At 40.8% G+C, this 27,170-nt stretch overlaps 1 protein-coding gene across 17 annotated transcripts in view; it reads right to left on the bottom strand.

Annotated features, from left to right (window-relative positions):
- Positions 1-27,170, bottom strand: part of INVS (inversin) — a 239,845-nt gene that overhangs the window by 47,089 nt on the left and 165,586 nt on the right. For all 17 annotated transcript variants that reach the window (XR_008668233.2, XM_055350048.2, XM_004048356.5 and 14 more), the window contains 3 exons: positions 26,812-26,918; positions 18,654-18,866; positions 7,106-7,389 (listed from right to left, as the gene is read on the bottom strand). Coding sequence is in view for 16 of the 17 variants with exons in the window: in XM_055350048.2 (XP_055206023.1) it covers positions 7,106-7,389; positions 18,654-18,866; positions 26,812-26,918 (604 nt within the window). In the remaining variant the exon portion in view is untranslated. The remainder of the gene's footprint in view (positions 1-7,105; positions 7,390-18,653; positions 18,867-26,811; positions 26,919-27,170) is intronic.

The following is a 27,170-nucleotide window of genomic DNA, read 5'->3' as shown; positions in this document are numbered from 1 at the left end:
GCTTTAGTGTGACATGCCCTCAACTCAGGCTGCACAACAGAGTCCTCTGAAAATGACTTCACAATCCAAAATCACAAAATGCATGAGGAAACAATGTACCATAAGCAACAGTTAACACAATAGCAAGATCAGATCTCTCAAAACGTTAGCACACACACGTTGATTAAACACACAAAAGAAGTTTAAAATACGAGAAAAGGATAGATTTGAAAAACAATTAAATACAACATCTAAAATGAAAAATATGCCAGGCACGGTGGCTCATGCCTGTAATCCCAGCACTTTGGGAGGCCGAGGCGGGAATGATGAGGTCAGGAGTTTGAGACCAGCCTGACAACCATGGTGAAACCTCGTCTCTACTAAAAATACGAAAATTAGCTGGGCATGGTGGCACACGCCTGTAGTCCCAGCTACTTGGGAGGCTGAGGCAGGAGAATCGCTTGAACTCGGGAGGCAGAGGTTGCAGTGAGCTGAGACTGCACCACTGCACTCCAGCCTGGGTGACAGCGAGACTCCGTCTGAAAAAAAAAAAAAATTCTTAATAAAACAGGCACATAGATTATCCAGATAATGTGTTTTCAGAAACAGACTTTAAAATAACTTCTGGCTGGGTGCAGTGGCCCAGCACCTTGGGAGGCTGAGGCAAGAGGATTGCTTGAGCCAAGTCTGAGACAAGCCTGGACAACATAGTGAGACCCCATTTCTAAAAATAAAACAAAAAAACAATTATCCAGACATGGTAGTGCATGCCTGTAGTCCCAGCTACTCGGAAGGCTGAGGTGAAAGGTCGCTTGAGGCTGGGAGGTTGAGGGTGCAGTGAGCTGTTTGTGCCACTGCACTCCAGCCTGAGCAACAGAGTGAGACTATGTCTCAATAATATAAAATAAAATACTCTTAAGTGCAAAAGAGCTATCTAAACTATACTACTCTTCATGTAAGAAAGAAAGGGATGGGCTGGGTGTGATGGCTCACACCTGTAATCCCAGCACTTTGGGAGGCCGAGGTGGGCAGATCACCTGAGGTCGGGAGTTCGAGACCAGCCTGACGGATGTGGAGAAAACCTCTCTACTAAAAATACAAAAAAATTAGCTGGGCATGGTGGTGCATGCCTGTAATCCCAGCTACTCCGGAGGCTGAGGCAGGAGAATCACTTGAACCTGGGAGGCAGAGGTTGCGGTGAGCCAAGATTGCACCACTGCACTCCAGCCTAGGCAACAAGAGCGAAACTCTGTCTTGAAAGAAAGAAAGAAAGAAAGAAAGAAAGAAAGAAAGAAAGAAAGAAGGAAGGAAGGAAGGAAGGAAGGAAGGAAGGAAGGAAGGAAGGAAGGAAGGAAGGAAGGAAAGAAAGGGATATAAGAAAATATATCTATATTTGCTCATCTGTGCAAAAGAAATATAGAAACCATAAAGCAAAAACTAAAGAAATTGATTACCTGCAGGAGTTGAGTGGGAAAGAGGTGGAAAGAAAAGAGAAATGGGAGCTGGATAGTAGAGATGAAGAGGGAGTGAGAGACACTTCTCTGACTCCACCTTTTTGTATAGCTCTGACTCTTAGAGCTGTTACAATGTTTCACATATATGCAACCCCCACCCCATCCCCTGCCAAAAAAAACCTAAAACTACAAGATACCACTGCACACCTATTAGAATGGCAAAAATCCAAAACAGTGACCAAATGCTGGTGGGGATGTGGAGCAATAAGAACTTTCATTCATTGCTGGTAGGAATGCAAAATGGTACATCCACTTTGGAAGACAGTTTGGCAGTTTCTTACAAAACTAAACATATTCTTACATAAGATCCAGCAATCACACTCCTTTATATTTACTCAAATAAGTTGAAAACTTATGTCCATACAAGCTGCACAGGGAGGTTATAGTAGCTTTATTCATAATGACCAAAACATGGAAGCAACCAAGATGTTTCTTCAGTAGGTGAATGGATAAACTGGGTAACATGCAGTTTCTGCCTTCTCTCAAGAGTACTGCTCTGAGAACAATATATGTAAGGAAGATAGTCTAACCTACTGGAGAACAAAAGGCCATATAAAGGAGAATAGAGACAGCCAACAGCCACCACCAATTGCCAGATATATGAAGGCGGCCATCTTGGCCACATCTTGTGCAAATTCTATCAACCTCATGAATGAGCCCAGGTGATTGAGAAGAGGAACTGCCCAGGTAGCCCATGGGACTGTGAGAAATAATAAACTTCTGTTGTTTTAAGCCACTTAGTTTTGGGAGTGTTTTATTATGCCACAAGAGATAACCAACACAGATATTTATATCTATAAAAGAGAGGTACTGTCTTAAAATACAAAACCCAGGGTATTGACTTTGGACTGGTTGGTGAGCAGAAGCTGGGAAGGCAATGAAGAGACTGCTGGTGAAGGCTGAAAGAGCAGAAAAGAAATTGCTGTTGGAATCTAGAGAGAAGTGAACCTTGTTATTCAGTGGCAGAATTAACTGGCAAAATTGTCACTTGCAGTAACATAGAAGATAGAAAATATACCTAATGGAGCTGTAGATACAGTTCAGGAAGTTTCCAGGTGGAATGTAGAACAAAATGTCAACTGCTTTTTAAGCTACATATGACAAAGTATGGGGAGAAAACAAAATGAAGGAAAAACTGCTCCGTTTGCAAGCAAAATTTAGAGATAATGTAAAGATCCCAAGATGTGCTGGGTTAGAAAATAAAACTATTTTAACATTTTTATTCTTTCCAACCAGCAAAAGAGTCTCATAGGCCTCAGCATAAAGATCAAATCAGGGCAGACACAATGACTAACACTTATAAAATCCCAGCCCTTTGGGAGGCCAAGGCAGGTGGTTTGCTTGAGTCCAGGAGTTTGAGACCAGCCTGGGCAACATGATGAAATCTCATCTCTACAAAAAAGAAATGCAAAAAATTAGCCAGGCATGGTAGCGCACACCTATGGTCCTAGCTACCCGGGAGGCTGAGATGGGGGGATCACTTGAACCTGGGAGGCAGAGGTTGCAGTGAGCTGTGCTTGAACCACTGCACTCCAGCCTGGGTGACAGGGTGAGACCCTGTCTTAAAAAAAAAAAAAAAAAAAAAAAAAAAAAAAAAAAAAAGTATGGTTGTACAACCCTTTATTAAGACTCAAAAATATTTAAGATGGTACATAATAGGCCCTCTCAGCTCGACAAAAAAATTTCTAAGACTCTCAAGGGCATTTTCCCACAGAAATCTAAGCCACTCAAATTAGAGCAAAGCTTGTTTGAAAAATAATGGATGTGGCTTTTGAAATATGAAATGAATCCAATCAGATTCGCAGGAGACCCATGAAGTTTTTGAGATAATCGCATTATTGAGAGTACCACAAGCTTGAACTGGTGACATAGTTCAAATCATAAGCCTCTGGGGCCCCAGTATCCTATAGTCAGGAGATAGGCTGACAAAGCTACTCAGCTGCAAACATGGGCATTTCTTAGGAAAAGGAAGAACTTCTCAGAGAGCAGAGCCAAGAATTCAGGTAGCAGAGCCAAGAGACATGGAGAACAATGGAATAGGAAGCCACCAGGAGTAATATGAGACCCTAATCAAGGAATACTTACCTCAGAGTAGGGGCCCTGGTAAAATGTGACCAGCTGGTTTTCAGAATTGCTACGGACTAATGGCTGCTATACGCCTCCTATTCCACCCTCTTTTGTCTACTATGGTTATTCTGTTCCTGTCTTACCACTGTTTGTTGGGTGTGGGGGGTGTTGATAATGTATCTTTTTGGCTGATTGGTCTCTGAATCAGAAAGAGTCCCAGCTGGTGAACCTGAACCACATCTAGTTCATGTCTTAAAATCCTAGACTTCAAGTGTGATGAGATAATCAGGATGAGATTTTGGGGTACTGAGATAGGGATGTATTAGTCCGTTCCTACACTGCTATAAAGAACTACCTGAGACTGGGTAATTTATAAAGAAAAGAGGTTTAGTCGACTCACAGTTCCACAGGCCTAACAGGAAGCACGACTGGGAGGCCTCAGGAAACCTACAATCATGGTAGAAGGCAAAGGGGAAGCAAGCACCTTCTTCACATGGTAGCAGGAGAGAGCATGAGCGAGGGGGGAAGTGCCACACACATTTAAACCATGAGATCTTATAAGAACTCACTATCATGATCCAATTACCTCCCACCAAGTCCCTCCCCAAACACTGGGAATTTGGGTGGGGACACAGAGCCAATCCATATCAAGGGGTAAGAATATCTTGCATGTGGGAGGAATGTGAATATTCTGTGACCAAATAGGAACTATGACATATTGTTTAATAGCCAAAAACTCCTTCCATCTTAGTATGCACAAAGGTGGAATCTATTTCTCGACATCATTTGGTCTGGGATGGTCTCGTAACTTGCTTTGATCAATATAATGTGTGCAAATTCTAGAGTCTATTTCTCAAGAGGTCTTGTGGCTTTTATCTTCGCTTTCTGAAAATGCTGTCCTGAGACCACAATGTAAGGAAGCCAGTCTAGTCTACTGGAGGATGAAAACCATGTAAACCAGAGTCAAGGAATCCCATCTGGTAGCCAGCATCAATTGCTAGACATTTAAGTGAGTATATCTTAGACATGGAATTCCACTGACTCTCCACCTGAATGCAGACACGTGAGTGAGACCAGATGAAGCCCATAAACAAACTTCCCAACCAAAATAGAATCATAAAAAATCGTCATTGTTCAAAGTCACTTTGTTTTTGTGTGGTTTGTCATACAGCAGTAGATAATGGAAGCAACCCTACTCTTACAGATCTTGCAGTTTGGTGGAAAAAATGACAAGTAAACCAGTAATAACAGTAAAAAGTGATGATCTTTATAAGAGGGAAGTATAGGAGAAGTATGGAAGCAATAGCAGGAAACTATAGCCTCCTTTAGTGGGGAGATATTGGTTGAACAGAAGAAGAAACATTATCCCTGATATCTAAAAAATAAGGTAGAGGGAGTGGCATCTGCAATGGCCCCAAGCTAAGAAAGAACTCAAGGAAGTTCAACATGGCTGTCACATTATGGGAGCTTAATTAAAGCTGGTTGGATGAATAAATGAATGAATATGTACTAAAGCATCATGAGTATATAATCCTTAAGGATTACACTGTAAAGTGGATTATGGAATTATATTCCAGAAATGTTTATATTCATTTTAGATATATATATTTTTTGAGACAGAGTCTCACTGTCACCCAGGCTGGAGTGCAGTGACGCAATCTCGGTTCACTGCAACTTCTGCCTCTCAAGTTCAAACAATTCTTGTGATTCAGCCTCCTGAGTTGCATGCACCACGATGCCTGGCTAATTTGTGTATTTTTAGTAGAGATGGAGTTTCGCCAAGTTGGCCAGGCTGGTCTTGAACTCCTGGCCTCAAGTAATCCACCTGCCCCAGCCTCCCAAAGTGTTGGGATTACAGGTGTGAGTCACTGCACCCGGCCTGTAGTCATTTTATGTATACTTTTCTGTAGTTCTTGGCTAGATTAATGAGTGGCCCAATAATAATAGTTACTGAAAACCTATGATGAGTTATGGGCTATAACAAGTACACTACATGAATTATTTCTATCCATAGCTACCTTGTGGTGTAGAAAGTATACCCTCACTTTATAGCTAAGGAAGTTAAGGTTCAAAGAAACAGATTGAACTGTCCAAGCCCTGAATTCAGTAATCATGAAGTTCCAGAGCCCCTTTCTGAGAAAGTCCATAAGGTCAGGGCTATTTTCATAATAATACGAAGACATTATTTGCCTTTTTCACTGTGTTGGCATTTGCACTTAGATTTTGGGAAAGCTCCTCCCATTCTCTAACTTATAAGAGTAGCTCAGTGTGTTTAAATTGCTTCGTGCAAACAATAGGGTTCGTGCTGCACACCTTTCCTTCTGGGAGTCTGGAATTTTGGCATATGCTAGGCAGAGGGTATCTATGTGACTGACTCCAGATAAAAATCCTGGAGTCCTAGGTTCATGTGAGCTTTCTTTGTCAACAAAAGGTTGTCTGACTGGTTGTTACAATTTATTGCAGAAGGAATTAAATGTGTTGTGTGTGACTCCACTGGGAGACAGCCGTTGGAAGCTCGTGCCTAATTTCCTCTGGACATTGCTCCATACACCTTTTCTCTTTGCTCATTTTGCTTTGTGTCCCTTTGTTATAATAAATCCTAACTGGGAGTACAACTATATGCTCAGTCAACCTAGTAAATCCTCCAACCTCACCAAACCTGGTGGTAGTCTTGGGGATGGGGATCATGGGGATCCCTGACACACAAGTAAACTCTAAATAGGATAAACTGCAAAAACCCATGCCAAGACACATCATATTAAACTTCTGAAAGCTAATGATAAATTTTAAGATCTTGAAAGCAGCCAGAGAGAAATGACATATTACCTAGGACTATTACTGAGAAACACCAATTTGAATGACAGTGGATTTCTCATCTGAAACCATGGAAGCCAAAAGGAAATGGCACAATATTTTTCAAGTGCTGAAAGAAAAGAACTGCCAACCCTGAATTCTATATCTGGCTTAATGATTCTTCAGGAATCAAATAAAAACATTCTCAGACAAAGGAAAACTGAAAGAATTTGTTGCTAGCAGACATACCCTTAAAGATTGGCCATAGAAAGCTCTTCATACAGAAAGGAAATGATACAAGAATCTTAGAGCATCAGGAAGGAAGAAGAAACAACAGAAGAGCAGAAATACAGGCGGGCACGTAAAATGTTATTTCCTTTGTGAGTTTTATAAATTGTATTTCATGATTGAAACAAAATTTATAACACCATCCGATACCTAAGCAATGAAACGTAAAAGTGGACAAGGTAAATGGAAGTGAGGTTTTCACACTTCACTCTAAAAAAGAAAAGAAAACAAAAAACCATAAATCAATCAAGATAGAGTTTTTAAAAATGCTGAAGTAACCTACAGGAAGGGAAAAAAAAGAAAAAGAACTGAGAACCAGAGGAAACAAGTAGAACACAAATCATCAAGTGGCGGTCCTAGGTGCTAATATAACAATTATCTTAAGTGTAACTGGTCTAAATACACCAATCAAAAAAGCCCACAGTCCATGGGCCGGCAGAAGATGACAAAGGCAATACACCTACCATTTGGCCTTCTGGAGTTTGTTCCCTGCAAATCTGAGGAAACATGCTGCTCCTTCTGGAGGGCTCCGCCTAGAGACCCTCCTGGAGATCCTCTGCTGTCTCTTGGCTCAGGGCCTTGGGCCACGTTGCCAGCAGAAGGCTGCTTGCTGGGGGCCCGGCTCTGCCTGCTGGGCACATCCTGGGTGCTGGGCAGACAGGGAAGGGCCTGGGGTCTGCAGGAATCTGGGCTCCGCCTTCCTTTTTGCTGTTCTGCCTCTTTTCGTTTGTTTTCTTCCTCTCGCTTTCTGGAAGCAAAGCCAAAGAAGAAGATGAAAAAATTTAAAGAGTATCACCTCCTCAAGTCTCTGTGTGAGTTTAAATTTTAAGAGGAGCTACTACATCACAGGAGATATTTGGAAATTTGCATTTTCCAAGAGCAGTCTTTTCTCCAGATAAAATAAAAACCATCTCTTTTACACCCAGGCCTTATAGCCCAAAAGATGATGGAGCAAAAGAGTTTATAGATCAGTCTTTGTGCTGTTGAGACACATGACAGATAACCAGGCAACTTTTCTGTGTGAAACATAACACACTCCCAACGGTGTATATGCTGCAAGCTTATGTGTGATCCCTGGAGCTACCTGTAACTCCACCCATTTTTCTCCTGTTTCAGAAAGCACACCAGAATGCTACTGAGAATGGCAGTCAAAGGCATAACCTTGAATCTGCTCTATTCATTTAAAAAAGCCCATCAAACCTTAATGATCATATAAAAAGTCACTTGCAAAGTACCTTGCCAGTGATTAAAACACACCTGTGAGTTGCAAATGCTGCCGTTGACAGCTCTAGCTAATGAGTCAAATCCACTCATTTTACAGATGAGACCCAGAAGGTAGGGTGATTTTCAAAAAGTCACACATAAGTAGCTGGTGGCAAAGCTGGAACCCTTGGGTAGCAAGAGAACAGAGAAGGGCTGGGGAGCAGGGGCCCGTCTAAAGATGAGTAGCTGGGCGAGGCAGGTGGGTCTGAGGTGGCTCAGAAAGGTAGCCCAGGCCCCTAACTCAAGACAAAGGGGCCGAGTTAGGGGCAGGATTTGTTTGATCATTGCTGTTAACTTGTAGGGATTCCCAAGGGAAAGACAGGAGGAAAAACACTTAATTTCTGAGTCTCTCTCTGCTGGGCACTGAAGATACAGAAATGACAACCACAGATTTCAGGTCCTCTCCTGAGGAATCTTCTACCCAGAAGGGGATAGCCAGGAAAACAAAGACCTAATATTTGATAGAAGAAATGTTATATTTTGTATTTATTTATCTTTTTAAAGACAGGGTCTTTTACCTAGGCTAGAGCACACTGTGCAGTGGTACCTTCTTAGCTCACCGCAGCCTTGAACTCCCAGGCTCAAGCGATTCTCCCACCTCAGCCTCCCGAGTAGCATGCCCCACCACACCTGGATAATTTTTAAATTTTTTGTAGAGTTGGGGAGGGGGGGGGGGTCTCACTTTGTTGCCCAGGTTGGTTTTGAACTCCTGGCCTCAAGCTATCCGCCAGCTTTAGCCTCCCAAAGGGTTGGGATTACAGGCGTGAGCCACCGTGCCCAGCTGAAAAGGACTTTAGTTCTGTGCTCCTCACACTTTATTGGGCTGAATCACCTGGTGTCTTGGTAATTATGGATTCCGACTTAGGCTAGGGAGAACTCAAGATTCTGCATTTCTAGCAAGCACCCAGGTGATCCAGGTGTTACTGGCCCTTTGGCCACACCTTGAGTAGCCAGGCTTAAGAGCACAGGAAAGTCTAATATGGACTGTTCACTATACCACTAGATGGAATGAAACATACAATATGAAATGTGATTCTCCACAATGACACCAATTTTTTGTAAGGCCCACCTTGCTCACACATGAGCATGCCTTCTTTATAGGCAACCTGACAAATTGCAGGGCTAAGGATCAGACACAGAAGCATGAGACAAGGCGGAGACCCTAAGCCTCCAAGCAGTCATAGAATCCAGACTGCTATGGACTACGGCATTTGAAGCAAAGCTTATTTAGATCTCAAGCGACAGGAAAGCCCCAGCTGACATACATCTGGGTTACATTTTGATTTACAACCTTGTCAACTTGTTAAATTCCCCTTCTGAAACTCTTTCTTCCTATATGGAGTAGCCCCTGATCTGGGGTCCAAGCTTGCTTATATAATAGTTTCCTACTGAGTCCCATTACCGAGAACATGGCCAGATGGGTCGTGCTAACTCCTGTACAGGTCTAGTGTTTTTATTTGACTCTTGTTTTGTGACATCTTTGCCACCTGCTAATGACTGTGGTCTACAGGCCAGCTGGACAGCCTGTCATCTCGGAGCCTGAGATTCATACGGATGTGAGCAGGTGCCATTTCAGTGTGATCTCTCTGGGACAAGGCTGCTTTTCAGAAGAAGGTGGAAGCATCTGGGTGGCTGAAGTGCTGCTAATAGATTTAATAGCCTTGCTCCAGGAAGGCAGAGGAAGTGCTGAGCTTTTTATCAGCACCGATGAGCAGGGCTGTTTTAAGAGAATGATATTGGCTCTTTAGACAGACACATGTGGGTGGTTGTCTGGGTTGGCACCTATATGGATCTCACTGCCATTAAGGGGGACTCTGAGGTGATAAATTAGACTTTGTTATTTGAGCAGTCTCCTCTTTCTTTTTAGGAAACCAAACAGCTCTCTTGTTCAATTCCAAGAAGCCTCTCTGTAGCCAGCCCCGGGGCAAACCTTATCACTACAAACCTTCCTCGGCCTTCAACAAAGGCAGCCACAGGAGGAACAGGGGATCCAGCCTTTTAAAGTGATCAAGACATCCAGAAAGCAAGAGGGCTTTGGCTTCTGGAGATTGCTTTGGAGGGGGGGATACCAGGGGGGTGATTTTTCATTTTGGTAGAACTAAGTAAGCAGAATTAGGAGACAGAATGCAATCATCTGAATGAATAATTAGCCCCTGGTCTTACAAATATAATTAATGTTTTTTAAATTGATGCATTTTGCATTAAAAAAATCTTCCAGGTGGCACATGGCCCACAGTTGTGAAGTTCTTCAGACCAGTGGTTCTTTGATGTAATAGCAGTGATCACTGAGAAAAAACGGAGTGGGATTAAAACTGGAAATTATGCATAACCTGTATCCTATTTTATCTATATTGCTGCCTTAAAACTAAAGCAGCAGCAGCAATAACAACAACACACACAATTCAGCTTCTGAGAATTGAACATGACCCCACATATATGTGTCTCCCTGGGGAAAAGGTCCAGAACCATTGCTCATAGTGTAAGAGTTTGAAGAAACCAGTTTATTGAGGGTGACACCCTCATTTGGTAGATAAGAAAACAGGCAGAGAGGTAAGTGACTTACCCAAGGCTACATGGTAAACTACAGACAGAGCCAAGATAGAATGCAGCTGCTTTATCTCCTGGTAAAATTCATCCCCATGACAGAATTGTTTTTAAAAATTTCACCTAATCTTCTTCCATTATTTAAAAAATTAATTGGGTCATACAAAGAAGCTGGGGATGCCACTTCAAACTAACCATTAGCAGCATTTGAAAATGAGCTTTATTTTTTATTTTTATCTTTAGAAACAGGGTCTCACTCTGTCACCTAGGCTGGAATGCAGTGGTGCAATCATAGCTCATTGTAACCTTGAACTTTTAGGCTAATTTTTTAAAAAAATTTTTGTAGAGACAAGGTCTCCCTATGTTGCCCAGGCTTGTCTTCAACTCCTGGCCTCAAGTGATCCTCCCACCTCAGCCTCTCAAAGGGCTGGGATTACAGGTGTGAGCCACCACACTCAGCCATAACTAGCTTTCGATGTAGTGTTTAGTCCTTAGCTCTTAGATTCCAATAATTGTCCTGAAATTTAAATGTTTTTTTCTTAAGTTATGATGAAATGTCAAAGATCTTTAATCATTAAGGTGTGCTATGTTATAAAGATCTATTTTACTTGTAAAGTTTAGAAAAAAAATCAGAAAAAGATTATTCTAGTCGATATGAAAAATTAAAAAAAGTTCTATGACACAGCAAGCAACATTTCTGCAGGAAAATTATTAACATGGCAGAATATTAGTGGATAAACTAGTCCCACCTTTCACTCTCTTTTTTTTTCCTACTATGTGAAGAGAAATTGGCTAGATGACAGCTTCTAATGGGCTTCCAATTTAGTCTGGTTTGTACTGTCTCTTTTAGAGCAATTTTTGCAGCTCTTCAGAGGCTTACAGGATAAGAAAGTGAGAAAGTCAACTGGGGGTCAAATCTTTGACAACATCTGTTTCAGGTCCTGTGCTCTATAGGGTGAAGAGGAGTTTCCAGACTATCAGCTGATGGGACTGGGGCTGTCTACCCAGGGAAGAAAAGATTTACAGTTGTAAAAAGATTTACAACGCTGCTTCACATTGCTGGAGGGCTATCGTGGGGCACAGATATTCCCCCAAAGCCCCCTAAAACCAAATCCAAGACCCACAGATAGAAATTTTTACAAATCACTAGCCTGGATGAAAATTTAGCAAGAAAAGGGCTAAAAAGAAGGTGAGTGATCAGAAATTTTAACAAATTTTAACAAAAGCTGATCAAGGGCAGTAACTTAAATGACTTGAATGTACGATGGTTTCAGCATCTCAGGAGTGGATGTATTTGTTTGCGCAATATGGCAAACTCTCGACTCTGGCCCTGCACAGTTGGAGTTATGGAAGTTGATATTTTTTCTACCCCACTATGTGCCTTCTAAATACTGCGACCCACAAGAGAGTTCTATTTGCCCACTTTTGACACGAAGAAATTAATTCTATCAGACACTGCAGAAACAGGCAGGCTCTTTCCCATCCCATGAATATTCAGGTTTCCATTGCCATGAATACAAGACCTAGTGAGGTCTGAGAGATGTGATTAAAATGCTTCCACAGAGAAGAGAAGTCTAGTTAGTGTGTCCTGTTGTACTGATTTAACCCAGCTTTGCCTAAATGCTGCCATCCTAGTTAACTGTCCTGGTGTAGGCTAGGGACCAATCAATATTTGTAACTTTCTCAAGGATTTAGGAGAATATTGGTGTGCTCTGTTCTGTTAGTTTTGAGGGTAATAGGAAGAGTGTTATTGAATTATATTATAGAATTGATAATGGTGGCTTGGCACCACTCTCTTAACAACGAATGGGATCAACAGTGGCATAATTGAATGACACAGATGGTTATTCAATCGGATGGTTGCTAGCATCTGGGGACAGCCTCTAGTATGGGCTTGGCTGGTAGGAGGATTCCCTTGAACCAAGTAATGGTAGGTAGCTTGGCCTTGAGACTTAGATTCATGTGCCATCTCTCTTCCTCACTAGCTGTGTGACTTCAGGCAGGCTAACCTTTGTGTGCCCATCTCCGCATTTATGAAATGAGATTAAGGACAGCTGTCATGTCTACTTTTTAATATTTATCTATATTTGTAATATCTAAAATCCACATTATTCAATCCGGCTTCCATTTCTTACGGGTATGTTTTTGGTTCCTAGAGACAAATTAACGTCAACTATTTGGCTAAACTTCCTTATATCTTCTAAGCAAGAAACAGGGTATTTACCTGCATTTGTTCTTCCCAATATTCTCTAAATCTGGCAGGGATAAGACTTGTAAACAGTTTGAGTCTAAGAAGTTTACAGAATCATGGTTTCATGTTCAAGTACAGACAGCGGTGAGCCCCTTTGCTCTGTCTTTCTTTTTAAAATCAGAACACAGACTGTTATAATCTGTCAAATGATAATTTTCTCATGACCAATATTCAGGGAGTTGGAAAACAAAATGAATATGTAAGTGTCAAAGAGCATTGTGAGGATGAGTGGTATATAATGTGTTTGCTGCCTTGAGCAAGGCAAACAAGTTAAAGTTGTACACTTACAGAGAGTCACGTATAAGAACTGAAAGAGACCTAAGAGAGTATTTGGTCTAACCCTTCTGTTTGACAGATGGGGAAACTAAGGCCTACAGTGATCAATGGCTTATGTAAGGTTTTAGACCCTTTGTAGGGGAATTTACTGAACATTTATTTATTGAATGCTTACTATATACCAAACATTCTAAGGTACTAGAGATGTGGAGGTACATAACACACAGTCCCTGTTCTCAAGAAACTGACAATCGAGTCGGGGAATCAGACCCATACACTCCTGCCAACAGTGAGTTCTAGATGTGATGAGTGCTAAAGGAGAAGTAACTATATAGGGCTATGGGAGGATGTGGGAGACACTCACTAATTAAACAGGGGGAGAAAAAGCCTGCATATGAAGAATGAGAGAGGAATAAACTGAGAGGTTATTTCAGGCAGAGAGAGAAGTATGCATGAGCAGAGACTCAGAAGAGATCTCAGAGACCAGCTCCTCACATAAATTTTTTTTTTTTTTTTTTTTTTTTGAGACAGGGTCTCTCTGTCTGTCTTACAGGCTAGAGTGCAATAGTGTGATGTAGCTCACTGCAGCCTTAACCTCCCTGGCTCAAGTGATCTTTCCACCTCCCTAGTAGCTGGGACTACAGGTATAAGCCACTACACACTGGCTAGTTTTAAAATTTTTTTGTAGAGACGGGGTCTCACTATGTCTTGAACTGCTGGGCTGGTCTCAAACTCCTGGGCTCAAGCGATCCTCTTGCCTTGGCCTCCCAAAGTGCTGTGATTATAGGCATCTTCACATAATTTTAAAAATTCCTTATATACGATCGTGGAGAGATGATAATTCCACTTCTGTTGGATCATTTCCAGTGAGAGGAAAATATTACCTCATGAGACAAAAAAGATTTAGCTCTAACCTTTTCAGTTGGTGTTGCATGGTGTCTAGGGGTTTGTCAGATTTTTATGTCTTCACTGTCACTGAATAACAGGCATAGAAATAGTTGATCTTTAACTCCCTCTCAAGGGAATAAGAAAATGTCGTGTGTCTTAGGACCTTTGACTTACAGAATGTTAGAGCTGGGAGGGACGTCAGAGATCATTTAGTCCAGTGGTTTTTGTCTTTTTGTGTGTGACTCATGGACCCCCTTTGGAGAATGTGATAAAAAAAATCTATAGATCCTCTCCCACAAAATGCATATGTGCTCCTGACACACAAAATGCTGTGTACAATTTCAGGTACCCATGGATCCCTGAGGCCCATCTTGAATTAAGAAAACCTCTTTCCATTAAGAAAATCTGAGGCTCAGAGAAGTGGAATGGCATGAAATAGAACTATGGAAGTAATTCCCCATGGGCCAGATGACTTTGTGAGCAGATGAGTCAGACACATGGGCCAACCATTAACAATCTGGTGATGTTCACGGGAGCATTGACTAATTACCAAGTGAAAAGGAGTTGAGCAGTAGCAATGGAAGAGTGTTATGAGCAGTTTTTTAAAAATCTGAAAGGTGGTTTATGAAAAAGGATTTAGATTTTTCTCTTTGGCTTCCAGGGGTAGCTTCAAGACCAAAGGGTAGAAAAGAACTTTTGCTAGACAGAGCCCTCCACAAATGGAATATGCTATCTTGAGAGGTACAGGACTTCTTGCACTTGACTTTTTGGGGACACAGAACAACCTCTCGTAGAAGGGACTTAAGCATCACAAGAGTTTGAACTGGGTGACCAAAACTGGACACGACAATGAAACTCTTAGAAACATAACCACATATACTAGCCAGGAAGGAGCTCAGGTCTCCCAGTAAGTGAAGTGAAGAAAGTTCAGGATGGCTGAGACATCAGGTGGGAGGGTGGTGGTAGTGGAGGGAAATGAGACTTAGAAATGTAAGTGGAAGTGAAAGAAATGTTGAAGGATCTTACAGAGCACCATGGCTGGTATTTAAGAATGAGGGGGCTGGGCGTGGTGGCTCATGCTTGTAATCCCAGCGCTTTGCGAGGCTGAGGTGGGTGGGTTGAGGTCAGGAGTTTGACACCAGCCTAGCCAACATGGTGAAACCCCATCTCTACTAAAAATACAAAAATTAGCTGGTCGTGGTGGCACACACCTGTAATCTCAGCTACTTGGGAGGCTAAGGCAGGAGAATGGCTTGAACCCAGGAGGTGGAGGTTGCAGTGAGCTGAGATCGAGCCACTGCACTCCAGCCTGGATGACAGAAAGACTCTGTCACAAAAAAAAAAAAAAAAAAAAAGAAGAATGAGGGCTTGTATAGAGTGCTGGTGGCACAGAAGAATGAAAGCAAAAGGCTATCAAAGGGGGAATGCATACGATCAATGGTAGCAGCACTCGCAAGCACATAAAAAGGCCAGAAGAGAGACAGACTGTGGTGATGGGCTGCTTCCATTTGCATGTCGGTGTGTTGCAGAGTCTGAAGTTATAGTGAAAACAGGACATGCAAATGGAAACGTCCAATGATCTAAAGTGTTGGCAAGTGACAAAAGCATAGCAGAAATGCCCAGTAGGCAACTGAAGATATGAGATTAGAGTTCCAGGAGGTCAGGATGTGAGACAGATTAGGGGGCTATCTACAGAGACGAATTAATTTAAAATTTAAGGGTAGATACATTTTCAATGGAAAAAAGTATAGCATGAGCAGAAGTCTAAAAGGTTTGCCTTCAAGGCTGACTGCAGTGTGGAGATGGAATAATTTAAAAGATGTGAGAAGGGAGAATCAGAGAGTTACAGGAGATCTGAGATTTGAGTGAAATAAGAACCTGGCAAAAAGGGAGCTTCAGGGAAGAAGGGTGATCAACATAAATATGGTTTTATTTTAGTGTACACTCAACCGTGTGTTTTGGCAGGTAAATTATAGTAATGTTCATTTTGGCAACAACATAGGCAGTGCAGTGTGAATTATAAAGTGCTTTTAAATTGATTATAGATATTCCTTAAATAGCATTTTCTAACATTACCTGCCTTAGTAAATATCGCTATAACTTTTTCTCTCCCGGTTTCTCTTTCAGTAAATTAGAAATCACTTTACTTAAGTTTAATAAGTGCCTTTCACATCCTCATTTTGAGGAAGATGATTTCTGCCATCCTAACATAATAAACTGGGAAAGGTACACCGAGGTGACATGCTGTGCCTGGGCCAGCTTAGTCAGTGAGGCAGCAGCAGCAAGGACTGAGTTTAGCATCCCGATGTTTGTTTCTTCAAGCAAGAATTAAACGGAAAATTAAACACTGACTCAGATTTTAAGAAATAACTTTTGAGAAATAGAACAAATGAAATCAGTTTCTCCACCACTTAAGTATATCTCTTAGAGATCTATAGCCTCCCTTTAGGGGACATACAAAGTCAGTTGTGTTGCCTTTGTTGAGTCCCACCTTATATTCAAGTAGGTATGACTACAAATTTTGAAAATAGATTGTCACACAATAAACTGGAGTTTATGGAAACATCAGTAGAAGGAAATACAACATTCCATCCCTTTACAGAGATCATTTACTTGCAACACAGGATAATTTGTCATGTGTATTATCTACTTATGCTTGCCACTCACATGCAGAGAACTTTTATAAGAAGGCTGGAAAAAGAGGGGTGTAGAGGCTTTTAGGTTGATACTGGATTCTTTGGCAAAAGTGAAAGGAAGAGGGCATCATTAAGAGAAGAGTGCAACATAGTATTTCCTCGGATGCCATCTACTTCAGTAGCTTTAGAGTCACAGAAAATGGTATGTTTCTCTATTTACTGAAGGCTGACATGATGATTAGCATTCCAGTACATAGTGGTATTTAACTTCTCATTAAAATGACTTATCTTGCCTCTTATTATTACTTTTAATGATTATTTAGTACACTTATGCTTCCCCCTTGTGGGTAAGATGTAGGATTTAAGAGTTAGAAGGACTCAAGATTTAGAAACATTCGAGATACAGCCAGGAAGTTATCTTTCAAGAATCTGCCCAGGCTGGGCACAGTGGCTCATGCCTGTAGTCCCAGCATTTTGGGACGCCAAGGTGGGCAGATCACTTGAGGTGAGGAGTTCGAGACCAGCCTGGCCAACATGGCAAAACCTCATCTCTACTAAAAGTACAAAAATTAGCTGGGTGTGGTGGCACAAGCCTGTAATCTCAGCTACTTGGGAGGCTGAGTCATAAGAATCGCTTGAACCCGGGAGGTGGAGGCTGCAGTGAGTGGCAATCACGCTCCTGTACTCCAGCCTGAGTGACAGCGAGAGACTGTCTCAAAAAAAAGAATCTGCCTGTCCACATCTTTATCATCAGAGTTTTTGGTATCTGTATTTGCTAATGTGATACACTGCTGCTATTTAAAATACTTCTACCCAACATATCTATCAAAGAAAAGGCAAACCTAAGTATAATCTAAAATCAATCTTTTTTTTTTTCTTTTTTTAGACACAGTCTGACTCTATTGCCCAGGCTGGAGTGCAGTGGTGCCATCTGGGCTCACTGCAACCTCTGCTTCCCAGGTTCAGACAATTCTCCTGCCTCAGCCTCCCGAGTAGCTGGCATTACAGGCGCTAACCACCATGCCCAGCTAATTTTTGTATTTTTAGTAGAGATGGCGTTTCACTATTTTGGCCAGTCTGGTCTTGAACTCCTGACCTCAAGTGATCCGCCCACCTTGGCCTCCCAAAGTGCTGGGATTACAGGTGTGAGCCACTGCACCCAGCTTTAAAATCAATCATTTATGTGAAATAATCAGAATGTGCAGTAGGCACAGACAGCTATTTTGTATCATCGTCCAAAAAAAACGCGAAGTCCTTGAGGCAGGGGGGATTTTGCTTTTTTAGTCGCCATTTTCTCTCTGGGCTCTAGCCAAGCATTTTGTCTGTATAGTAAGAATTCAATCAATATTTCTTGAGTAAATTACTTTATTTAGTACAGATGTGTTAAGAAATGGGTGAAGGAAAGCTGGGTGCGGTGGCTCATGCTTGTAATCCCAGCACTTTGGGAGGATGAGGTGGGTGGATCATTTGAGGTCAGGAGTTCAAGACCAGCCTGGCCAACATGGTGAAACCCCATCTCTACTAAAAATACAAAAATTACCCGGGTGTGGTGGCATGCGCCTGTAGTCCCAGCTACTCGGGAGGCCAAGGCAGGAGAATTGCTTGAACCTGGGAGGTGGAGGTTGCAGTGAGCCGAGGTTGTGCCACTGCATTCCAGCCTGGGCGGCAAGTGAGACTCCATCTCAAAAAAAAAAAAAAAAAAGAACTGGGTGGAAAAAAAAAACCAAGTTGTTTGCTTTAATCAAATTAAAACCAGACTTAGACTGGTCTAGTGAAAGTAGGCTAGATATTGGCATGTTTCTTTTGGAAAGAGAGGAAGGGCAAGAGGAGCAGTTATTTCTTTACAGCTTATTCTAGGAAGCAATCCCATCCCCAACTCCCTCCCATGGGTGGGAGTGGTTTGTCCCTGGGCTGAAACATTGGGACTAGTCTAGAGGAATCACTACCCAGCAGAGGTTAGGCCTCTGTCCTTCACTGCAGCCTCGGTTCCAGAAGACGGAGTGCTGAGAAGAGGGAAGATGACCGGTTGCAGGGACCAACAGTAATTCAGATTCTCATCTGTTTCCCTCTCCTGGCCACCCCAGCACCCCCCACACCCCCACTTCCATCCTGATTCTGGGTGGCGAAAACGCAATCTGCATAGCTCATACTTACTTGGCAGCAGCATCTTTTCTCAACTGTTCATGCTTCATGAGGAGATTTTTCCTGTCTCGGAAGGCTTTTCTGACCTTGTACCCTTTGTAGACAGCTTGGATTTTGAAGGCAGCGATGTCTTGTATGGCTGCGATGGACAGGGCACCGTGCTCCAACATGAACTGGATCACTTCATGGCGCTCACCAAGCAAAGCATAATCAAGGGGTGTGTATCTGAAGTGGGAGGAAGATTTCTTTTTTTTTTTAATTTTAGAATGTAATTCAAGGCAGTTAAACTGAAAATATTATTATGCAGCAGAAGGAAACTTCATTCTAAGATGTGGAATATTCCCCAGGCAAAGCCACCTTCTCTATAACAGGGCTATTCTTTTTTTCTCCGAGGGGCACAAAACAAGGTTGACTATGACTGTGGGTCAGGTGCTTTGTGCTGCTCACCATGTCAGTTTCTGAGTTTTACTCCCTGGCAAACAAATAGGGGCCTATTGGAAAGACGTGATCACTTCCCTTCTTTCCCATGTGCCAAATAATTCCCTGCCCCTATCTAAAAAGGTAGTGAAAATATTGTGAGATTTGTAAATTGGAGCCCATGATTACTGACAGTTAATGCTTATGAAGTAAAAAACAGAACTCCAAATGGAGAAATTCAGTATATGATAAGAATGGCCCTTTAAATTTCTGCAGAAAAGATGGATTACTAAATAAATAGTGATGGGACAACCAGGTAGCCATCTGGGGAAAAAAAAGAGATGCTTATAACCACATTTTATACCAAAATAAATTCTGGATAGAGCAAAGATCTAAATATTTTAAAAAGGAACCATGAAAGTACCAGAAGAAACCAGGAAGATTAAAAAATGATGTTGGAAGTCTTTTCTAAAAAAAGGATACAAAATTCAGAAACCATAAAAGGGCTGGGCGCAGAGGCTCACGCCTGTAATCCCAGCACTTTGGGAGGCCGAGGTGGGCAGATCACTTGAGGTTAGGAGTTCGAGACAGCCTAGCCAACAAGGTGAAACCCTGTTTCTACTAAAAATACAAAAATTAGCCAGGCATTGTGGCATATACCTGTAGTCCCAGCTACTCAGAAGGCTAAGGCAGAAGAATTGCTTGAACCCAGGAGGTGGAGGCAGCAGTGAGCTGAGATCATGCCACTGCACTTCAGCCTGGGCGACAGAGTGAGACACCGTCTCCAAAAAAAAAAAAACTTCGGAAACCATAAAAGAAGATTGACAAATCTGACTACATAAAAATAACAAAATTTTACAGAGTAAAAAAGACATCAAAGACAAAGATAACAGTTCCCAGAAGAGTACTAATAGCTCTTAACACATAAAAATGTTGAACCTCACTCATTTAAGAGAAATATGAATTAGACTAACATGAGAGAGTACCTTTCAATGATGATCAGATTTGCAAAAATCTGAAAAGTTAGTAACACACTGCACTAGCAAGGACAGAGAGAGTCAGGCTCTTTCATATACTACTTTAACTTCTAGGGAGGGTGATTTGGCAATATTTATCAAAATTATTCATGTATATATGCCATTTGACATAGCCGTTTCACTCTTAGGAATTTATCTTACAGATCTGCTCTCATGTGAAATGCTTTATGTACAAGGCTACTCATAGAAGTACAGCTAGTCATAGCAAAAGAATAGAAACAACCTCAATGTCTATCAACAGAGGACTGCTTAAACAATGCACAGGCCATCCATATAATGAAGATATCTGTATATGCAGTCATTACTGCTGTATATGAATAAATAAGAAACAATCTCCAGGATGTCAAATGAAGACAAAGAAAAAAGCAAGAAACAGGAGTTATTATGGCATGTTCCATTTGTATAAAAAATATATCCCTGTATGTTTATCTATGAAAAATGTATTTTCAGAAGTTTTCCAAGAAACTGCTAACAGTGATGCCTCTAGGGGAGGAAAACTAGCTGTCTCAGAGTCAGGGGTAGGAGGAACATTGAGTCTTCAGTGAACATCCTTTTAAAGTTTGTACAGTGTATATACATCACTGTTTTGATAAATACATTTAGAAACGATGAATATTATTGTCATATTGTTGTATATTTGAATCTCAAATGGCAACTTTCTAGGTGTGCTGTTTTCGGCACATTCTTTTTTTTTTTTTGAGATAGGGTCTCACTCTGTTGCCCAGGCTGGAGTGTAGTGGCGCAAACACAGCTTACTGTAGCCTCGACCCCTCCTGGGCTCAAGTAGTCCTCCTGCCTCAGCCCCCCAAGTAGCCGGGACCACGGGCATGTACCACCAAGTCTGGCTAATTTTTTTTTTTTTTTTTTTTTTTTTGAGATGGAGTTTTGCTCTTGTTGCCCAGGCTGGAGTGCAATGATGCGATCTCAGCTCACTGCAACCTCCGCCTCCCAGGTTCAAGCAATTCTCCCATCTCAGCCTCCCGAGTAGCTGGGATTACAGGCACATGCCATCACACCCGGCTAATTTTTTTTGTATTTTTAGTAGAGACGGGGTTTCATCATATTGGTCAGGCTGGTCTCGAACTCCTGACCTCAGGTGATCCGACCACCTCGGCCTCCCAAAGTGCTGGGATTACAGGCATGAGCCACCGCACCCGGCCAGTTTTTGTATTTTTTGTAGAGGTGGGATTTCGCCATGTTCTCCAGGCTGGTCTCGAACTCCTGAGCTCAAGCAATCCTTCTGCCTTGGCCTACCAAAGTGTTGAAATTATAGGCGTGAGCCACTGCACCCAGCCTATATTCTTTTAAAAAAAATTTCTTCTTAAATTTTGGAAACATAAAAAATTGGGTAAATATACAGAGGAAAATAGCTATCATCCATATTCCCACCCTGAGAATTAACCACTGTTCATATCTGGGAGATACAATTTCCTTTTTTAAAGAAAAATTACTACTTTGTCAAAATGATATAGATTTTATGAACTCAAAACACCGCAAAAAAAAATTGAAGTAAAAAAAATCCCCCAAATTCTACCATCCAACAATGGTAACGATGACTATCACTTTTTAAACAATTACTTTACATCTCTAAGCCTCAGTTTTCCTCATCTGTTAAACAATGTAATACGTTGCAGACTTGGCATGAGGAGAAAATGGAAAAATAAGTGTAAAGAGGATAGCAATGTTCCTGGCCCAAAGGAAGCAGTTAATAAATGTCAGCTCTGATTGTTATTATTACAGGACATTCACTGCTGTATGGCTTGCAATACCACAGCTGCTTATCAAAAATAGTATCTCCATAGGACCCAAACTAGTATCTATGACCATCCCATGATCACCACTGATGCTGATTCCTCTCAGGATGACTCTGACCAGCCCAAAGCCATAAAAGGTCTTAGGAAAAAACATCAGATGATTTATGAGGCAGAAAAAAGGATGATTATATGGATGCATGACTAGACATAGAAAATCATCTGATTATAGAAAAAAAATTATTTATCTTCAAAACTTACCTAACAGTCACAGTTAAGACATAAAAGGAAGAGGTTTTTCACTTTAGGAGTATTTTGATCACTTTAGTAAGGAAACTGAGTTTGGGAAGAAACCCCAAACACTGAAATTAAGGAACCTCTATTTTAGGACAGCTTCATTTGCCACTTACTGTTCAGGGACCAGAAGGCTGTAAGTAGAGAGGCATCTACATAAACTTTAAAACATTATTTATAAGTGGATAACATTTTTTAAATTCAGGAGAATTAAAATTTTGCTACAAGTTCTAAAATGCCTTTCTTGACTGTACTTTCTCTAATGGAAAAAATTATCATAGAGTCATTAAACCATGCAATAGTAGAGCTAAATTGAATTTTAGAGGTCATTTAGTTCAATACCTTTATTTTATAAATGGATGAACAGATCCAGAGAGGTTAAGCAACTTACCAAAGGTTATGTAAATTGTTTCTATAGAATGCAGACTAGAACTAAGATAACATGTCTCCCAGTCCAGTAACCTTCCACAACACATATATCAATTACTTAGTGTGTTTCCTATAGAATAAAACTGTTTCTTAAATCAATGTGCAAACAACATACGTATTTGGTAAGTTTGATCATTTTTTTCTATAATTATTAATAGGTAGTATCCTTCACATAATATATAAGCAGGATTAACAAAATTTAGTTTATAAAATGTAGGGCCCAAATTATTCCTTTACCTACAAATATTACAAAAGGAAATAACATGTAGCTTAATATACCCTAAAGAATGCTGATCTGGGAGTCAGGGGACCTGTGTGACCCTGGGCATTCTCTTAACTTCTCTGGGCTTTTGTTTCCTCATCTGTAAAGAGAAGAACTAGACTTCTTAGGCTGCTTTTGGATTGAAAATTATATCTTAAATATTTTCATGTAAAAAAATATATTTTTATTATGAAAAATTTTAAGCATAAAAAAGGTAGAGAGAATAACATAATAAATAAACACTTATACACTCAATACCTAAATTTAACAATTTTTTGCTACATTTGCTTCATCTAGACCCTTCCTTTTTATTTTTGCTAGAGTATTTTACAGCTAATCTCGGAACTCCTATCATTTTGTCAGAGGTATTGGAACCAGAGGACTCCATCTTGAGTGAGGGCTACGAAAATGAGGCTGGGGCTTGCTGGGCTGCATTCCCAGAAAGGTATTCCTAGCCTCTAGATGTTTACCATTAAGGGAACAGACTGATGTTTACTAAACAGACCCAGACTTGAGAGAGTCCTAATATCCCGATATCTGGAGAACAAAGGCATTCCTAATTTTGCTTTGAAGATAATAATATTGATTCTTGAAAAATGTAGTAATTAAGAAAATGAATCCTTTATCACAAACCCTTGTAGCACAGCACATCTCCCCATAATCTTTTTTTTAATCCTGTATATAAACAAGTATTGTACTTAGGGTGGATGCGTTCCTCTCTTACTTTCGGGAACGCCCTACTCTGTCTATGGAGTAGCTGTACTTTCACCACTTTACTTTCTTAATAAACTTGCTTTTGCTTTGCACTGCGGACTCACCCTGAATTGTTTCTTGCGAGATAGCCAAGAACCCTCTCTTGGGGTCGGGATCGGGACCACTTTCCTGTAACATCTTCATCTCTATGTGTTTAAGTATTCATCAGTAAATAATATGGGCATAGCCACAATGTCATTATACTAACAAAATTAACAGGAATTCCTTAGTAAAATCTAAGGACCACTTCATAATAAAATGTACCCAATTTTCTCAAAAAATATATTTTTGTAATTGGTTTATTCAAATTAGGATTCTCAATTTTTTATTCAGAGACACAATCCAAATATCTAGCATTATTTTAAGATTGAAGTCTATACCCAGTATTTAAAACAAGTGTGATGATAAAACACATTGTGATTATTACTACTGAATCTTTTTTCATCCCAAATTCAATTTAGAAAAATTCAAATGCTGTGAATATTCCCATCAGTGTTGGGGTGAGTGTGTCAGATAGTTATTGACTGAAAGTCAGCAGAAGTTGGCAAAAATTATGTCTATACGTTGTTCATCAACTGACTAGTGTCAATGTATGAGAAGTAAAAATTAGCACTACACTGATGGTAACCAACCAAGAAACAATGTGGATATAGACAACAGACAAGATACAATTGGACCTGCCATGTGGGAATGGTCTGATGGGATGAGTAGAATGCCTAAACTGGAATGTCAATAAACGTAAAAGGCAGTGCCAAGTTCTGACATTTGTACATCAAGGTACATTGCTGATGAAACATTAACAGAGACTGAGTTATTGCCACTGTCTCTTTTTATCTATAGTTTGGCAAGTAAAGTTAGGAGGATTTTTCCTTTGGTCTTTTGGTCTGTAATTAACATATGTTTATTCCAGGAGGCAGTAAACACCTTAATTCATGCAGTTACTTAGGTCTCATATTCAAGGTTTAGCATATAAATGGAAATTGAGTTAAAAAAAATTTCATTGTTTCCTTAAAAATATAGCAGTCAGGTGGTAAATGCTGTTACACAGAATAAATTTTTATAGAAACAAAACAAGTCATCACTAAGTCTAAGGATTCTTAAACTTTCTTTTTTTTTTTTTTTTAGAGTTTCAAAGGGAGACATCTTCAGCTCTCCCTCTAATGAGGGAAGTTTCTGAAAGAAGTGGTAAAGGGGTTGGTTCTAGAAAACAGGAACATGTTTCCTCTGAGATGGACCTAGAGAAGTCCCTTCTCAATAAAGTTTCCCACCAACTAATAGAAAGAATGGGTGGTGGCTAAGAGGATGGGAATGGTATTATAGCAGGAGCCATTTTAGTTAGAGCATCCATGAAACATGAAAACTAACACAAAGACCTAGGTCAGAGGGACTGTCAGAGGCATGTGAACTCCATCTTAAAGAGGATCTCGTAAAATGAGGCTGAAAGCTGTTGGGCTGCATTCCCAGAAGGTTAAGGCATTCTAAGGCATAGGATGAAATAGGAGGTCAGCACAAAATACAGGTCATAAAGACCTTGCTGATAAAACAGGTTGCAGTAAAGAAGCTGGCCAAAACCCACCAAAACCAAGATGCAGATGAGAGTGACCTCTGGTTGTCCTCACTGCTACACTCCCACCAGCGCTGTGACATTTTACAAATGCCATAGCAAAGTTGGGAAGTTACCCTATAAGGTCTGAAAAGGGGAGGCATGGATAATCCACCCCTTGGTTAACATATCATCAAAAAATAACCATAAGAAAACGGGTAACCAGCAGCCCTCAAGGCTGCTTTGTCTCTGGAGTAGCCATTCTTTTATTCCTTTCCTTTCTTAATAAACTTGCTTTCACTTTGCACTGCAAACTCGCCCTGAATTCTTTCTTGTGCAAGATCCAAGAACCCTCTGGTGGGGTCTGGATCGGGACCCCTTTCCTGTAACAGGACCTCAGGTATGGAAGTGTGATCACAAACTCAGTTGTTACCTACAAATTATAAGAATCTTCCTAGATCTAACACCACCAAGAATCGCTATTCCTTAGACTTCACATTCTGTTTGTTCCTTTTTTTTTTTTTTTTTTAGACAGAGTCTTACTCTGTTGCAGAGGCTGGAGTGCAGTGGCATGATCTCAGGCTCACTGCAACCTCCGCCTCCTGGGTTCAAGCAATTCTCCTGCTTCAGCCTCCTGAGTAGTTGGGATTACAGGCATGTACCACCATGCCTGGCTAATTTTTTTGTATTTTTAGTAGAGATGGGATTTCACCATGTTGGCCAGGCTGGTTTCAAACTCCTGACCTCAGGTGATCTGCTCGCCTTGGCCTCCCAAAGTGTTGGGATTACAGGCGTGAGCCACCGCACCTGGCCTGTTTGGTCCTTTTTATTGGGCCTGGATTCTTGGTCAATAACCCTAATATAATTCTCCAGACCTTACATTATTCATGCTATCTGCATTTTGATTAAACCCTGAACTTTCATCTTAGCTTCTCCTTATGTTTTCATGCTACATGGTGGCATCTCTTTGTCTACTGACTGATAATATCCTCTTCATCAAGAGAAACCTCTGGAATATATAACACATTCCGCTGGCCTAAATATACTCCTGGGCCCAGTCAATCAGGATTTCACTGACGTTATGTTATCCAGAAGTCAGAAGCAGGACTAAAATTTTCTCATCTGCAAAATACGTGCTTGCCCTAGGCAATAGATGAAATTCTGAAGAGCTATAAGATCCCATGATTCTAAATCAACATTGCATGAAAGTTTTGCTCTTCTATTCTGGCTCAGTATTTCTTAGTGTAATGTTTTATTATGAGTATAGTTATTATTTCTGAACAATATCTAACCTTGAGATTTAAAACATCTGGTAGAAAAGATGTATGATAAAGAGCACTTTCTTAAAAAAAAAGTCAACAACTTGGCTGGGCATGGTGGCTCATGCCTATAATCCCAGCACTTTGGGAGGCCGAGGTGGGTGGATCACAAGGTGAGGAGTTTGAGACCAGCCTGGCTAACATGGTGAAAACCCATCTCTACTAAAAATACAAAAAAATTGGCCAGGCGTGATCGTGCATGCCTGTAATCCCAGGTACTCAGGAGGCTGAAGGAGAAGAATTGCTTGAACCCAGGAGGCGAAGGTTGCAGTGAGCCAAGATCATGCCACTGCAACCCAACCTGAGTGACAGGGCGAGAAGCCATCTCAAAAAAAAAAAAAAAAAAAAAGTCAACAACAACTTACCTCTCTTCATTGTTTTCCATCTGATTAGGGAAAGCAGCAAAGTCTAGCAGTAATTTAATGGCATCAAGGTATCCATTGTTGCAGGACCAATGCAAAGCTGTTCTTCCCTATAAGCATAAACAAAAATCAAGTACATCTGGAGTAAGTATTTTTGGATATGTGGTTATTTATGCTAATTCAAAATTAATATAAGCAATCATTTTTCCAAATTGCTTATTTACAAAAAGGGAAAATATTAAATATACAGTGGAGAAAGCAAATGATATTTGATCCAAGAGCTCATAATTAACACTATTTTTTTTTTTTTTTTTGAGACAGAGTTTTGCTCTCGTCGCTCAGGCTGGAGTGCAATGGTGAGA

Source organism: Gorilla gorilla, chromosome 13 (genome assembly GCF_029281585.2).
Source record: "Gorilla gorilla gorilla isolate KB3781 chromosome 13, NHGRI_mGorGor1-v2.1_pri, whole genome shotgun sequence".
Lineage (NCBI taxonomy): Eukaryota > Metazoa > Chordata > Mammalia > Primates > Hominidae > Gorilla > Gorilla gorilla.
This window is presented reverse-complemented; position numbering and strand designations above follow the sequence as displayed.